Genomic DNA, 13760 nt, shown 5'->3' with positions numbered 1-13760 from the left:
CTGTGATGTTAATGTTATCCCTGTCTGAATACAACTTTGTGGACAGTTTTTCTGACTGAGGCTGCCACATATGATGAATAATAACTAAAAATGTAATTGTACTTGCGTTGAGTGAAAACATTTGTTTAAGTTCTTCCTGTAGTGCTCTGAATTTGAAGACAAGACTTTAGAAATGCAAGATTTATCGTGTGTGTGTGTGTGTGTGTGTGTGTGTGTGTGTGTGTGTGTGTGTGTCTGTGTATATGTGTGTGTGTGTGTGTGTGTGTGTGTGTGTGTGTGTGTGTGTGTGTGTGTGTGTGTGTGTGTGTGTGTGTGTGTGTGTTTATAACCACTGACTCGCTCACTTAAATCAATGTTTAGTGCTTTATTGGTGGGGTAGAAAACTGAAGTTTTGTATGCTGATGCAACTCAAAGTCAATAAATATCCCAGGGGGAAGAAAAATCACAATGTCCAAAATAAAAGTTGATCAGTGCAGATTCGTTCTGTTCATGGTGGGTCACATTATCTAAGACAGTGGAGCTTGCACTTGAACTGGTTTCTAGGCAAAGCTAACGCATGGCTTTTCCACCTTATTTTATAACTTTTGCCAAACTTGCATTAAAAAGTAACGTAGCTGTAAACTTTTAAATAAAGGGCTGATTTTAATCATGTTCTTGATTTACTTTAGTTATGGAGCTGCATGCAAAATGCAAGCACAACACACTTAAATATATTGTTGCGGTTTCGCGCCCGCCGGCGTGCTGACAGCCACGTAACTCGAACCGCGGCACGTCGCCCACCGGACGGACAATCCAGTCGTGACCCTCTCGGACTAACGCCGAGAACCAGTCACGGGTGGACCTTTCGGTCTCACCGCGATCGAGCCAATCAGCCCCCGCGTGGGATAGGGTTGCTCGCCAAATTCGACCTACCTAAGTACCCACGCGGAGGGTAGACCGGGCGATCGCACCTCGCCGCAGGTCGACTTCGGACATGGGCCACTTAAGCGACCCGTTCCGTACTATCAGAATAACCGAGCGGTGTTATTCGTCGACCTCGACGGTTCGATTAATTATCGGGCGTATTCAGCCCACTACCAACCCTTTACGTGAAGCGAGATGAGGATTCAAAGAAAGAAATGACGAAGCGAAGCGGGAAACAGTTCAACAATAAAGCACATTTATTCGCGACACACGGGAAGCACCCATTCAATTCCACCAAAAGCACACAGAAAAGACACAATGCAATTTACACAAAAAGCAAATGTAAAAGCGAAAACACAATGCAGAGCTAATACCGACTACCGAGCACACGGCAACACTTATACAATTCTACCTCACAGACGGCGCCGACAACACATACCCAAAACCAAGGAAAAGAATACCCTCAAGGATGAGGTGGGCCTGAGGCCAAGACCGGGTCGCGCCTACCCGTCTGGTGATGAGACGCGGAGCGGCGATGGCGCCTCAACTCCGCGGGCCTCGCGGACAGTGTCTGGTAGGGGGTGGGAAAGGGGCCCCCTTGGTCGCACTAACTCAGCGCGGGGGGAAACAGGAGGGGGTTGCTGATGCTCGGGGTATAGAGGATCTTTATTATCCCGCGACGAGCGTCTCCACCTCGGCCAGGTCGCGCTGTCGGCCTCCCTCGGGTGCAGCTCCCTGCACGACGCGAGCACCCCCTCGTCTGGTGTCGCCGCCTTTCCACAGCTCGTCCCCTCCGTTCCGACTCCAACGCACACGACGAGCAGCTCCACCGCCCGCGAAGTCTTGACTCTCTGTTTCCGACTCTCCTACTCTCCGCCTCTCCGCCTCTGGACTCTCCGACTCTGCTCTTCTAACTGACGAACACGGTCCTTTTATCCCCCCGTAGCTTCGCCTTTGACCCCCTCCCTTTGACCTTTCACCTCGCTCCCCATTGGCCCGAGAAAAAGTGGGCGTGAAGGCTTTTTGATCCATAAATTTGCATATATCGATCGTCCTGGAGGCGGGGCCAAATCGCCCCTCGCTCACCGATTGGACGGCAAAAAGTGGGCGTGTGTCGTTTTTGATCCGTTTTTGAAGCACAAAATCCGTGATTTTGTACACGCTGTTCGGCGCGCGCCCTGCACGAGTCCAACACCGGTACCCACAGGCGGCGCAAGAACGGTGGCGATGCGACGGTTGCGAAGTGTGACGTGAAGGTCGTGGCGGTTGTGGTGAAGCGGCGTTGTGGTTGGTGGTTGATGTTGTGGTTGTGGTGGTAATCATGGCGGTTGGTCCAAAATAAAGATAGTAAAAGAAAAACGGCTATCCTGAAGAGTCGCAGCACGCATAAATGACATGTATTCCCACTAGACAACGGGTTTGGGCCTAACTACACATATACTTGCCGAGATACCTCACCTAAGGGACCTGAATGGTGGTTTGCGAATTTGGTAACCACAACACTATAAAGGTCTCTCACAATCCACATCAAATATATAAATCTTATATTTATGATGGACGAGAAAAGGTACCCTGCCTTGCCGGACAAAGGTCCTCCCACCCCGACCCCCTCCGGACTCCAACCCAAACCCCCTCCGGACTCTCACCCCAACCTCTCACCTCCCTCCTCCTGCCCCACCCAACACCCCTGGACTCCCAACTCCTCATCTCATTCCTCCTGGCCCACCCCACACCCCTGGACTCCTCACCAACCCCCTTACCCCTTCCCTTCCCCCCCTCCCTCCTGTTCTCTCACCCCACCCCTTACCCTTCCTCTGGACTCCCACTCCACCCTGACCCCTTCCTCCAAATTCCCTCCCACCCAACTGCTCAACCATGCCCCACTAGTGTGTGTGTGTATACATACACGAGTGGGAAAAAAGTTCCCATGCATCGTTGAGGCCTTTGTAAATGGAGTAGTCCTTTGATATAAAACATCATGATAGTTGTTTATGTTAATGTTTGGTGTGCAGTAAACTATGTACAAATGTCAACATATTTGTGCACATGTTTAAAGGGGCTCAGAGGGGTGGGGTCAAAAGTCAGTATCTGGTATAACCAACATTCAGGTCGCCAGATGCTTAGCAACAGCACCTCATTGATGCCACAAGATTATTGCAAAAGGCTTGAGAAATGTCATTCCAAATCTGTTTCAAGGCCTGTCCCAAGAGGGCAACTGTCACAGGCTGGTTTGGAAGACAGTGCAGTCATTGTTCCATTTAATCCCAAACATATGTTTCAGAAAGATCAGGTAACATCACATGCTAAGGCAGTGTTTCAGTGTTCTGTTGTGCTAGCAAATCTGTGATTGCACATGCAACATGTGGGCACATATTATCCTGCTGTAATGTGATGTTCCCTCCATGAGCCTGCAGGAATGGAAAGACTTGGTGTTGGATAACTTGGTCTTGGTACCGTACACACACCAAATTGCCATTGATCACTTTGAGCTAGCTTACGTAATGCCTCCCCATACCATCACACTTCCTCCACCAAACTGATTCTTCAACACACAGGCGTCGGTGTAGCATTCTCCGACACTGTGATACAATCTATGTTGACCAACTATGTTGACTATGTTGATACAATCTATGTTGTCGACGCCTTGCTAGTCATGCATTACTGTGATGTTGCAATAAAATCGGACATACTGCTGGGTGTCACAGCCAGATGTGCTCGCATAACCAATTCCTTACAGTCCTGGCACTGGTTTCAACCCAGGGATGCTTCTGGCTGTCAAAGCTGCAGTCTGGAACACATTCCTGAGGGAGGGGGGGGGGGAATTACGTCGATATAATGGTTATCTTGCTGACGTGACGTCACACAGGGTCGCTCAGAACCTGGTCAGTCTGATGCTTTCAGGTTGTCCATAACACCTCCAGGGTGACATGTTTTGATGCACACCAAAACGTTAAGCAACATCGTTTTGTGCCATTCCATTCTCAAGCATGCTGATGGCATGTCGATAGTCATTTTCAGAAAGACAGGGATCGAGATAATGATGTCTATAATTCAACAAATGTGTGAAACAAGTTGGAATGACGAAATAATCAGACTGTTGCAAATGGCTCAAACCCATGTGCAGCAGTATCACGTGATTAAAAACATGCACGTGCAATAGTTAAATGGTAACATGAGAAGGATGTTGCGGCAAATGTTTCCTCAAAACTATTCGGCTTGGCCACTTGTCAATATAATTTTATGTATGCAACTATTTACCATGCACAGGAACTGTGTATTTGTGTTTGTGTTTATGGTTGTGTGCGCATGCATTTTTTGCTGCAATTGAGTCAATAAAGTGATCAATTTAATTATTGTGGAGTTGATGCAAATTTCCTTTTAACTTGCCTTGGTTAGGTGTGCACGAGCTGGTGGCAACCGGCTCCATTCTGCGACCGGATCCTGACCGCATTGTTGCAAAGCGTGTGGTCTTGAGTGGGCATCCCTACAAGATCCATCCCAAGACAGCTGTCATCCGATACATGTTCTTCCATCGAGGTGATTTGACATCATTAGTATGCTTTAACTTTTTGGTGTAGTTTGCTCACCCCAAAATTAAATGTCAAATTCCTGCCATTATACAGTCAAGGCCAAAAATATTAGCACCCTTGCACTTTTTCTTTCAAATGATGCACCATTTCTTACAGGAAATTGTTGACATTAAAAAGTCTTTTGGTCGCCACATACGTATTTCTTTGGTTTGCAGTGGAACAAAACAAAAAAAAGCTTAAAAAAATGATGACATCTTGGTTTATTCCACACATAAATCCTAAAATGGCCCAGACAATATTATTGGTATCTTTTCGAAGTTGTAAGAAATCATTAGATTTCAAGGTGATTCTCTTTTACTTTGGAATTGAATTCACCTGTGGTGAGTTGCAGGTGTCTGTAATATATAAATCACTAATTCAACCAGTTTTAATCAAGAAAAGGAATCATTCTGCTGTTTTGTGTCACTGTGTGTACCGCAATGAGCATGGAGAAAAGAAAGAAAAACAGAGAATTGTTTGAGGAGGTCAGACACAAGATTGTAGCCAAGCATGGACAATCTCAAGGCTACAAGTCCATCTCCAGAGACCTTGATGTTCCTGTGTCCACCGTACATAATGTTATCAGGAAGTTTTTTTTAAGGCCCTTGGCACCGTAGCCAATCTCCCTGGACATGGCCGCAAGAGAAAACTTGATTGAAGATTGCAGCGAAGGGTTGTTCAAATGGTGGAGAAAGCACCTTGATAAACTGCGAAACAGATTCAAGCTGGTCTTCAGACACAAGGTATGACAGTTTCAACTCGCACCATCCGTTGCCAACTCCATGAAAGGGGGTTCCATGGTCAGAGACCCAGGAGGATTCCCTGCTGAGAGACATAAGAAAGCCTAATTGGTGTTTACTAAAACACACCTGAACAAGCCAAAATCTTGCTGGGAGAATGTCCTGTGGACAGATGAGACCAAAATAGAACTTTTTGGTAAAGCACATCATCTCTGTGTTTACAGAAAACAACATGAATCCTTCAAAGAAAATAACACCTTCCCTGCAGTCAAATATGGAGGTTCAGTGATGTTTTGGGGTTGCTGTGCTGCCTCTGACACTGGGGTGTCTTGAATATGTGCATGGCATCATGAAATCAGATTACCAAGGCATTTTGGAGTGCAATGTTCAACCCAGTGTCAGAAAGCTGTGTATCCGTCGAAGGTCATGGGTCTTGCAGCAGGACAATGACCCCAAACACACTTCAAAAAGCACCCAGGAATGGTTCAAGACAAAACGCTGGATTGTTCTGAAGTGGCCAGCTATGAGTCCAGATCTAAATTCCATTGAACACCTGTGGGGAGATCTGAAAACAGCAGTTGGGAGAAGGCACCCTTCAAATCTGGGAGAACTGGAGCAAGTTTGCACAAGAAGAGTGTGCCAAACTGCCAGTCAAGAGGTGTAAGAAGCTCATTCATAGCTCTAGGGTGCACTTGACTGCAGTTATTTTGTCCAAAGGCTGTGCTACCAAATATTAAGTCTTGGTTGTCACTAATTTTGTCAATGCCATTTATTTTTATTTTCTGATTTTAAAGGAGATATTAAGTTCTGAATTAAAAACAACGGTTCTGTAATATTAACAGTGAAATAATGAATTTGGTGACAAAACACTTTTGTCACTTAAAACTTATTATTTGAAAAAAAGTGTTATTTGGGTAACACTTAAAAAAAAGAAAAAGTTATTTGAAAAAAGTGCAAGGGTGCCAATATTTTTGGCCCCAACTGTAGGTTCTGTGGAAAGTGATATTTTTGTTGAGCTGAGAACCTGCATTGATCACTGCTGGCAGAACTTGTAGGTTTAATTTTGTGTGCAAATTGCAAAGTGCTTCTTGGTGTATTGGGGTGAAGGTGATCACTTGAAGGGATGTGCGAATTTTTTTGTTTTTTTTTCTTTTCACTTGTGCAACTACTAATTTTGTGTTTTGATGCTGACATGATAATGTGTGCAGAGGATATCCTTTGGTTTAAACCGATTGAGCTTCGAACCAAGTGGGGCCGCAGGGGGCATATCAAGGAGCCCCTTGGTAAGTTCAGCCTTTGCTGGTGGATTGTTGCTGCTTCTTTGACTTCAAAATCCATTGTCCTTGCTGATTCATTCAGGTCAAGCAGGGACATTTTTTTTTTTCATGTGAACATTTCCTTAACGTTTGTGTTCAAGTTTTGCATAATTTTATATTTCCACTTATTAATCAGTTTTGACATTGTTTAACTGAGAAGCTGACCTGATGATCTTTGCTCTTGAGCTTTCATGCTGTCTTCCTCAGGTACCCACGGCCACATGAAATGTGTGTTCAGCGGTTCTCTGAAGTCTCAGGACACTGTGCTCATGAATTTGTACAAACGAGTCTTTCCAAAATGGACATATGACCCTCATGTTGCCACTCCTGCGGTCTGGTATCCTCATGAAAAGATTGCAGCACCAGAGGAGGTGGAAGAGATGAAGTGAAATGCAGTTCATTTGTGAATTTTAGATGGCATAGAAAAAAACTTTTTTTTGAGAGACCGCTTCCCTTGACAATTGAAGTGCAGTTTATCTTCACAATTCCATTAAACAACCAAACATGCAGCTTATCAAACACTGCCTTTTATGAATACCTAATGTCATTATGAGAAATATTTTATTTGATTTAGAGTAAGTTGCAACTATATTTATTGATCAACATCAAGTTCTTGTACATATGTATGTGCTGTATTTTCTGTTGAAAGAATCGTATATCTTCTCTTGAGCATTTGTGACCAATTTTTTTTTTTTTAAGGTACATTTGCTTTGCACATTTTGTGAACCTTTTCTTGCCTGTATGAGGTATACAATTTGATATCGTACTGCCAGAGCATCCCCTCTTGTTAAAGCTTAAAAACAGTCCAAAGTCCCCTTTAATGAGAGCAGACATTATTTTAAGACATGAATGTGGCAAAGATATGCTTACAACTTGATGCCTTATGAAACATTGTTCAGAAGCTTTAAGTGGCCTGGTCATCCTAAAGCTACTTCAGGGCATATAACGAGACGGAGGGTTAATCATAAACCTGCAAACGTTTTTACCACATGGCGAATTTAACCCAAAACCACCACAAAAATGGCCGCTTTTAACTCGAATACCCACAATATTAGATAATCCTAAAACAGCCATGAACATAGCCAATTTAATCCTTAGTCATGAAAATATCAAATAAAAGCTTAAAACTGCCAAGAAAAGTGCCTCTCAGAGTTAATTGGCCAAACAACAACCATTGATACTCTAAATGGTCAATTCAACTCAAAAGCTGTGATGGAAATATCCAATTTAATGCTAAAACAGGAACATGTATCATGAAACTTTATAAAGCCATGAAAATGGCCATTTTAGACTCAAATTGGCATTGGAATTGGATAGGTACCTGGAAGATTGGAGATGCAGGGTGAGAGGGATGTTGGCAGGATCTTTAGGCAGCTTGAGCATTGATGGGTGATTGTGTGCATGTGTACGGAGTTTGTGGGGGGTCTCGGCAAGGGGTGTGTGGTTGATGTTGCGTTTTTTGTTTTTTAACCCAAGAACCATCTTCGCCCATGCTCCCTCCCCTGGAAAGAAAGAAAAAACAAAACGACAGAAAAAAATTTTGTTTGCATTTTGGCACAGGCATGATTGGCTGAATGGCCTCCTCCTGTATCTCATTTCCTTGTGCATAATGACCAATTCACCCTAAAATTGCCAGGATTGGCCAAATGAACCCTAAAAAGTCATGTCTAGTATGGCACTCAGTAGAATGCATACCCCTGCCAGGCTGAACAGTTTACATTTTGTATGCCACTGATAACACCGGATCTGAATCCATACCTGAACTAAAATCTAATCGGCTTGTTCATGTCACTTACCCAAGTCATTCACTAAGTTGTTGTTATTATTTTTTGTCAGTTTGATCACAACTTTTTGAGATGTATTGTTATATATGGTGAAGAATCACGAGAAATTTAAAAAAATTCTCATCAGGATCTTCACCAAAATCGAAACAAATTGTCCTTGGCAGACACCCAATCTCTTTTGTCCGAATCCGTCCATAGCTTTTTGAGATATCCTGCTCACAGACGGGGGTGAAAACAACCATCCACCTTCGGTGACGTATAACTTTTGAAATGACAATGGTAACGGCATTTTGCAAATGTGCTTTGTGTGAGTTTTCAATGCACGTTTCTGCTCGCTGGGGAACTTTTAATCTGCCATGGCTCATGCAAAATGTCATTCAAAGTCTTTATTAACAAAAAAAATTTATAAAAACAATTTTCAGCATTGAGATGAAAGAGTGGCAATTTCAAGGTGATTAACCATAATTATTCTGTTCCGAAATGAAAATTAGACTTGGAAATAAGAGAAATATCTGTGGATGAGAGTTGATGAGTTCATACCATTTCCTGTTGGTACAAGCGAGCTGTGGCAGGGGATAACACACACACACACACACACACACACACACACACACACACACACACACACACACACACACACTCTCACACACACTCTCACACTCACACTCCTCACACTCACACTCTCACACTCACACACTCACACTCTCACACTCACACTCTCACACTCACACTCTCACACTCACACTCTCACACTCACACTCTCACACTCACACTCTCACACTCACACTCTCACACTCTCACACTCTCACACTCACACTTTTCCTTTCACCAACAGATGCACAAATCTAGTCTAATTTGTGTGTGTGTTGTGTTGTAATGATCCTCACAGCTCCCACGTACCCCCTCCCCCTCCTCTCACTACCTCCTCCTGCACATAATTAATAATAAATATCATCATTTTAAGCTTACCATGAGCGTTGAAAGTTCCAGCTATGACGTTCCAATCGCAGTTAAGAAGCAACCATACCAGACACGATGTCTGCTGAATGTTGGGATGCACGGCATCGCATTACCGATTACAAACGCCATGAAAGAAATCACTAAGCCTGCCATGTTCATACAAAGTAATCCTGCCAGGTTTAAAATGCACTCACTGGCACCGAAGGTTGAAGGTTTGAATAGAACGCGCCCATCTATTAACACTCAAGCCTTCCACGGGAGTTTGCAGTATGGGGAGTTGCAAGCTATAAGCTTTTTTGGCGAGTTCACAAAGGTGTGCAACTCCATTGTGCAGAGGGACACCCCTTACACGCCGGTACATTTCTAAGTATTTTCGGCTTCTTTTAGAAGCTTTGTGAGTCATTTTCGGGAGCAATCTTTAACTCGCACACACGATAGACATTCGGGTGCCATGATGATCCCCCACCCGCCATACTCGGGGTTTCTGTGCATATGCGTCAAGCATTCTGGGCAGATTACCTCGTTCTGAAACGCTTGTATTTTACCCGAAAACTGCGATGAAAATATCCAACTGAACCCTAAAACTGTGGTGAAAATGGCCAACTGAACCCAAAAACCACCGTGATAATGGCCAACTTAACCCCAAAACCGTGGTGAAAATGGCCAACTGAACCTGAAAACCACGGTGAAAATGGCCAACAACTCCAAAACCGCCGTGAAAATGGCCAACTGAACTCCAAAACCGCCGTGAAAATGGCCAACAACCCCAAAACCACGGTGAAAATGGCCAACTTAAACCAAAAAACCGTGGTGAAAATGGCCAACCTAACCCCAAAACCACGGTGAAAATGGCAAACTTAACCCCAAAACCGTGGTGAAAATGGCCAACTGAACCTAAAAACCGCCGTGAAAATGGCCAACTGAACTTCAAAACCGCCGTGAAAATGGCCAACAACCCCAAAACCACGGCGCAAATGGCCAACTTAACCCCAAAACCGTGGTGAAAATGGCCAACAACCTAAAAACCACCGTGATAATGGCCAACTTAACCCCAAAACCATGGTAAAAATAGCCAACTGAACCCAAAAAATACCGTGATAATGGCCGACTTAACCCCAAAACCATGGTAAAAATAGCCAACTGAACCCAAAAAATACCGTGATAATGGCCGACTTAACCCCAAAACCACGGTGAAAATGGCCAACTTAACCCCAAAACCGCTGTGAAAATGGCCAACTTAACCCAAAAACCACAGTGAAAATGACCAATTTACCCCAAAACCGTGGTGAAAATGGCCAACAACCTAAAAACCACGATGAAAATGGCCAACTTAACTCCAAATCCGCAGTGAAAATGGCCAACTGAACTCCAAAACCGCCGTGTAAATGGCCAACTTAACCCCAACACCACGGTGCAAATGGCCAACTTAAACCAAAAAACCGCGGTGAAAATGGCCAACCTAACCCCAAAACCGTGGTGAAAATGGCCAACTGAATCTAAAAACCATCGTGAAAATGGCCAACTTCACTCCAAAACCGCTGTAAAGATGGCCAACTTAACTCCAAAACCGCCGTGAAAATGGCCACCAACCCCAAAACCACGGTGAAAATGGCCAACTTAATCCCAAAACTGTGGTGAAAATGGCCATCTGAACCTAAAAACCACCGTGATAATGGCCAACAACTCCTAAACTGCCGTGAAAAATGGCCAACTTAACCCCAAAACCGCGGTGAAACTGGCCAACTGAACCCAAAAGCAACCGTGATTATGGCCAACTTAACCCCAAAACCGCCGAGAAAATGGCCAACTTCAACCTAAAACCGCTGTGAAAATGGCCAACTTAACCCCAAAACCGTGGTGAAGATGGCCAACTTAACCCCAAAACCGCGTGAAAATTACCAACTGAACCCAAAAACCACTGTGATAATGACCAACGTAACCCCAAAAGGGCCGTTAAAATGGCCAACTTAACACCAAAAGGGCCGTTAAAATGGCCAACTTAACCCCAAAACCACGGTGAAAATGGCCAACTGAAACCAAAAACCACCGTGATGATGGCCAACTTAACCCGAAACCCTCCGTGTAAATGGCAAACTGAACCACAAAACCACCGTGAAAATGGCCAACTTCAACCTAAAACTGCCGTGAAAATTGCCAACTGAACCCCAAAACTGCCATGAAAAGGGTCAAGTCACACCAAAAACCGCTGTGAAAATGGCCAACTTCAACCAAAAACTGCCGTGAAAATTGCCAACTGACCCCAAAACTTCCATGAAAAGGGCCAATTTAGACCCAAAACCACCGTGATAATGGCAAACTTAGCCCTAAAACCACGGTGATAATGGTAAAATCGGACCATTACAACCAGAAATATCCTCGAATAAGAAGAAAACCCTAAAACCGCCGTGATAATGGTTAAATTAACCCTAAAACCGCCGTGATAATGATTAAATTAACCCTAAAACCGCCGTGGTAATGGTTAAATTAACCCTAAAACCGCCGTGGTAATGGTTAAATTAACCCTAAAACCGCCGTGGTAATGGTTAAATTAACCCTAAAACCGCCGTGATAATGGTTAAATTAACCCTAAAACCGCCGTGATAATGGTTAAATTAACGCTAAACCGCCGTGGTAATGGTTAAATTAACCCTAAAACCGCCGTGGTAATGGTTAAATTAACCCTAAAACCGCCGTGATAATGGTTAAATTAACCCTAAACCGCCATGATAATGATTAAATTAACCCTAAAACCGCCGTGATAATGGTTAAATTAACCCTAAAACCGCCGTGATAATGGTTAAATTAACCCTAAAACCGCCGTGATAATGGTTAAATTAACCCTAAAACCGCCGTGATAATGGTTAAATTAACCCTAAAACTGCCGTGATAATGGTTAAATTAACCCTAAAACCGCCGTGATAATGGTTAAATTAACCCTAAAACCGCCGTGATAATGGTTAAATTAACCCTAAAACCGCCGTGATAATGGTTAAATTAACCCTAAAACCGCCGTGATAATGGTTAAATTAACCCTAAAACCGCCGTGATAATGGTTAAATTAACCCTAAAACCGCCGTGATAATGGTTAAATTAACCCTAAAACCGCCGTGATAATGGTTAAATTAACCCTAAAACCGCCGTGATAATGGTTATATTAACCCTAAAACCGACGTGATAATGGTTAAATTAAACCTCAACTGCCGTGATAATGGTTAAATTAAACCTCAACTGCCGTGATAATGGTTAAATTAACCCTAAACCGCCCTGATAATGGTTAAATTAACCCTAAACCGCTGTGGTAATGGTTAAATTAACCCTAAACCGCCATGATAATGGTTAAATTAACCCTAAAACCGCCGTGATAATGGTTAAATTAACCCTAAAACCGCCGTGATAATGGTTAAATTAACCCTAAAACCACCGTTATAATGGTTATATTAACCCTAAAACCGCCGTGGTAATGGTTAAATTAACCCTAAACCGCCGTGATAATGGTTAAATTAACGCTAAACCGCCGTGGTAATGGTTAAATTAACCCTAAAACTGCCGTGATAATGGTTAAATTAACCCTAAACCGCCGTGATGATGGTTAAATTAACCCTAAAACCGCCGTGATAATGGTTAAATTAACCCTAAAACCGCCGTGATAATGGTTAAATTAACCCTAAAACCACCATGATAATGGTTAAATTAACCCGAAAACCGCCGTGACAATGGTTAAATTAATCCTAAAACCACCATAACAATGGTTAAATTAACCCTAAAACCGCCGTGATAATGGTTAAATTAACCCTAAAACCGCCGTGATAATGGTTAAATTAACCCTAAAACCGCCGTGATAATGGTTAAATTAACCCTAAAACCGCCGTGATAATGGTTAAATTAACCCTAAAACCGCCGTGATAATGGTTAAATTAACCCTAAAACCGCCGTGATAATGGTTAAATTAACCCTAAAACCGCCGTGATAATGGTTAAATTAACCCTAAAACCGCCGTGATAATGGTTAAATTAACCCTAAAACCACCGTAATAATGGTTAAATTAACCCTAAAACCGCCGTGATAATGGTTAAATTAACCCTAAAACCACCATAATAATGGTTAAATTAATCCTAAAACCGCCGTGATAATGGTTAAATTAACCCTAAAACCACCGTTATAATGGTTATATTAACCCTAAAACCGCCGTGGTAATGGTTAAATTAACCCTAAACCGCCGTAGTAATGGTTAAATTAACCCCAAACCGCCGTGATAATGGTTAAATTAACGCTAAACCGCCGTGGTAATGGTTAAATTAACCCTAAAACTGCCGTGATAATGGTTAAATTAACCCGAAACCGCCGTGATAATGGTTAAATTAACCCTAAAACCGCCGTGATAATGGTTAAATTAACCCTAAAACCGCCGTGATAATGGTTAAATTAACCCTAAAACCGCCGTGATAATGGTTAAATTAACCCTAAAACCGCCGTGATAATGGTTAAATT

At 43.1% G+C, this 13760-nt stretch overlaps 1 protein-coding gene across 2 annotated transcripts in view; it reads left to right on the top strand.

Annotated features, from left to right (window-relative positions):
• Nucleotides 1–7197, top strand: part of TSR1 (TSR1 ribosome maturation factor) — a 31816-nt gene extending 24619 nt beyond the window's left edge. For both annotated transcript variants that reach the window (XM_085879014.1, XM_085879013.1), the window contains 3 exons: nt 4300–4440; nt 6421–6495; nt 6736–7197. In XM_085879014.1, the coding sequence (XP_085735140.1) occupies nt 4300–4440; nt 6421–6495; nt 6736–6917 (398 nt within the window). In that variant the 3' untranslated portion in view covers nt 6918–7197. The remainder of the gene's footprint in view (nt 1–4299; nt 4441–6420; nt 6496–6735) is intronic.
• The last annotated feature ends 6563 nt before the right edge of the window (nt 7198–13760 follow it).

Source organism: Eptatretus burgeri, chromosome 4 (genome assembly GCF_056783735.1).
Source record: "Eptatretus burgeri isolate ZD-2024b chromosome 4, Ebu_testis_v1, whole genome shotgun sequence".
Classification (NCBI taxonomy): Eukaryota; Metazoa; Chordata; class Myxini; order Myxiniformes; family Myxinidae; genus Eptatretus; species Eptatretus burgeri.
Note: the sequence above shows the minus strand (reverse complement) of the source record. Positions and strands in the feature narration are given on the sequence as shown.